Source organism: Limulus polyphemus, unplaced genomic scaffold (assembly GCF_000517525.1).
Source record: "Limulus polyphemus unplaced genomic scaffold, Limulus_polyphemus-2.1.2 Scaffold664, whole genome shotgun sequence".
In the NCBI taxonomy this organism is placed as follows: Eukaryota; Metazoa; Arthropoda; class Merostomata; order Xiphosura; family Limulidae; genus Limulus; species Limulus polyphemus.
Window position 1 is genome coordinate 136,831 of NW_013666274.1, and position 3,507 is coordinate 140,337.

The 3,507-nt window shown below is 29.7% G+C and overlaps 1 protein-coding gene across 1 annotated transcript in view; it reads left to right on the forward strand.

Annotated features, from left to right (window-relative positions):
- LOC106459815 overlaps positions 1-3,507 on the forward strand; it is a 34,162-nt gene that overhangs the window by 13,060 nt on the left and 17,595 nt on the right. The window contains exons 4-5 of the mRNA XM_022386362.1: positions 176-442; positions 2,667-2,782. Of these exons, the coding sequence (XP_022242070.1) occupies positions 176-442; positions 2,667-2,782 (383 nt within the window). The remainder of the gene's footprint in view (positions 1-175; positions 443-2,666; positions 2,783-3,507) is intronic.

Below are 3,507 nucleotides of genomic sequence, written 5' to 3' on the forward strand. Positions count from 1 at the left end.
CGTATTTTTGTATTAAATTGATTTCTTGAACCCACGTGTTTTTCTAACATTCTGAATTCTGGATACACATTATATTTATGTATTCCTATGTTTTTGCTTATGTTCAAGTTTCTAACACCAGTGAATAAAGACGGTTAATGATTTTTTAATCTTTTCTTTTCTTCCTTTTTTTAAGAAAACGTTTGTAATCGGCTTTGGGCTTTTGAGAGGGTTCCAAACAAAGCTCTCAGGGGATTGGACAGTACCATAATCTTCACAGACAATAAAGAGTCGTGTCTTGTAGCGTGTTTAAACGAGAATCGCTTTCTGTGTCGCTCTGTGGAATTTAACTACAGGAAACTACAGTGTCATTTGAGCGTTTATGATCGGAGGTCACCAGGTGTCTTCGTTGATATGGTTGATTTCATGGAGGTGGACTACTTTGAGAATTCCTGTCTCCAGTGTAAGCCAACTAGTACAGTAAATGTAATTAACACAGAAAAATATATTTAAAACACACACATTGTATGTATGTTACCTATGCTTTGACTTATGTAAAATCAATTGATACAAAATAAAAAAAACAACATAATTAACGCTTTTAAATATATTTTGTTAGTTTTTTTAAGAAAACTTTTGTTATTGGCTATGGGTAACTTAACATATTTTTATCACAAATATTAGGCCAATTGGATTCTTCTACTACCCCACCGTTCGGTTTTTTGAACCATGACAACAAATTAAAAAGTTTATCAAATTACTGCGGAGAATCTGCAATACCAGTTTAGAAAATTCTGTGTTATACACAGGTTTATAAAGTTGTTGTTTAATGAAACTTCTAGGTCAACCACATCTGAATGTTCGTTTAATTGATGTATTTTTATATATAAAAAATTAACAAACTTTAAATCAAAGCTCATCGAAGAGCTCCCCCCAGTGGCACAGAATCCGCTAGAATCCGGGTTTCGATACCCATGGTGGGCAGAGACAGATAGCCCATTATGTAGCTTTGTGCTTAATTACAAACAAACAAACATCATCGGAGATTTTCAGCAGACAGCGACATCTTTTTTTTTTGAAAAGTTATATATCACAAATATTTTACAAGTAAAGAACTTTGCTCCACCATAAAAACTATTTATATTTTAAAAGTAAAGTAAGGTTCATTATTAATGCTCTTTTATTGTAATAAAAATATATCGTTATAATAATATAGCTATCGCTTTTACTGAAAGAAAACTTAGTATAATTACAAAGTCCAACTAAAACTTGTATATACATGTATATTTACCGTTCTAAAGGAAAACCAAGTTTATTAGAAAACGAATATCAATTACTCCAGTACAATAAATATTTACCATAGGACCCGATATAATACGAGAGTTGTCACCTAGGCTCTTTGTTAAATTTAAAAGTAGGAAAGAATTGAGCATAACGATACAAAACAAATATTATATTTCTTTTTTAGAATTAGAAAGACAAGATTAAAACAGATTGAAACATCCATGTTGATGTTATGTAATTATGTTTTTTTTTGCACAATCTATTTCTTTCAATATGAAAAGAACAGGTTGTGTTTAAATTTATCATACTAGAACCATTAAACTAGTATAACTAAATTAGTTATGTTTACGTAACACAAAATTAGTAAACTAAAACGTCTCTGAATCATATTAATAGTTCGTACAGGATATTACTCACGCTTTCGCTAATATTTTATCTTCACATTTAATATTGCCTGGAGTACCAGGCATTATTAATATTTAAAATAATAATAATCGTTAATTTAAAAAAATAATAATCGTTAATTTAAAATAATAATAATCGTTAATTTAAAATAATAATAATTGTTAATTTAAAATATTTATAATAGTTAATTTAAAATAATAATAATCGTTAATTAAAAAAATAATAATCGTTAATTTGAAAAAAAATCGTTAATTAAAAATAATAATAATCGTTAATTTAAAATAATTATAATCGTTAAATTAAAATAATAATAATCGTTAAATAAAAAATAATAATAATCGTTAATTTAAAATAATAATAATAATCGTTAATTAAAAAATAATAATCGTTAATTAAAAAATAATAATCGTTAATTTAAAATAATAATAATCGTTAATTAAAAAAAAACATCTCAATATTCTTTAACAGAAACTTTCTTTTTTTACTCAAATTGCGTCGTCTCTCGGTGAGACAGTGGTAAGTTAACAGATTTGCAACGCTAAAATCGGGGTTCGGTTCCCCGCGGTGGACATAGTAGATAGCCCAATGTGGCTTTGCTCTAAAACAAACCAACAAATAGAGGGCTTATAACGGTAAATTCGTGGTTCGATCCCTACAGTGAGCACAGCATAAATAACCTACATGAAGCTTTGCACTTAAAAATAAATACATTTATTACGAACTTTGAAAGAAAGTTACCAAAATATACAAATTTTATCTCTAGGATATTATGTGACAACTATAAACTATCATGTATGTCTTTGTCAGCAGTCTATAAACAGCAACAAAAAACACTTGCTTTCGTACTTCTTAGACTCCGTGAAGTAAGTTTAAATTGTGGATAAAAATCTCGTTTTGAACAAATAAAAAACAATATATTTATCTAATAAAGATACGGTTTTATTTACTATGCTCTACCCAACACATAATGCATTAGTTCTTTTTATCTTGTTATTTAGCGAAGGAAGTATGCAGCTCTGGAGGTAGAAACTACGATCACCCGACCCTGCCAATCTCTCAAGAATCATTGGTGCGTTTTGTAGACCTTAATTATTACCCTGACAAGGAATTGCTGGTAAGATAATTGTTTAATAAAACGCATTGTTTATCCTATGTAAAGTAGCCAAATGATCAAATAATATATGCGTGTTCATAATTACTAATATATTTATATTAATCACGTTGATAAGAACGTTTGTTTTCACTTTATTTTTATAAGTCAGAGAGTGTGTGGGAAGTTGTTTAACATGTTTTCACTTTATTTTCATTTTGACACATAGAGTGCAGTGTCAAGTGTTAGATTGGGGTTCTTGAGATGATAGTTTGTTTGTTTTTTCATATTTGATTAATCACATTTCATCTATTTCAATCAAACAGCAGAGCCATTACTTTGTTTTAGCATTCATACCACAATATATTGTTACGTCTCTGTTCGTTTGTTAATTTCCCGTAGAAATTCTTCCCGAGAAACTTCAGCGATACAAGTCCTTTCTTAAATAAAACTAGTTTGTTCTTTCTCAATACAACTTTGCAATACACTTAATTTCCACAGTCATTTTAACTTAAACACACGCTATAATTCACAACGAACGATTCACGCACTTTACTTACTACCACGCTTGACTCAGTTGTCCGTCTCTATCTCTGCCTGTCTGCAATTCAATTCCGATTAATTAATTTCGCTTTATGTGGTGCACTTATATACAAGAAAAGAGGGCGCGTAGAAAAGACCAGAGTTGCCACGAACAGACAAGATCCTTCTAGGATCTCATGACGTGTTACTAGCGTCACGTGACTTCC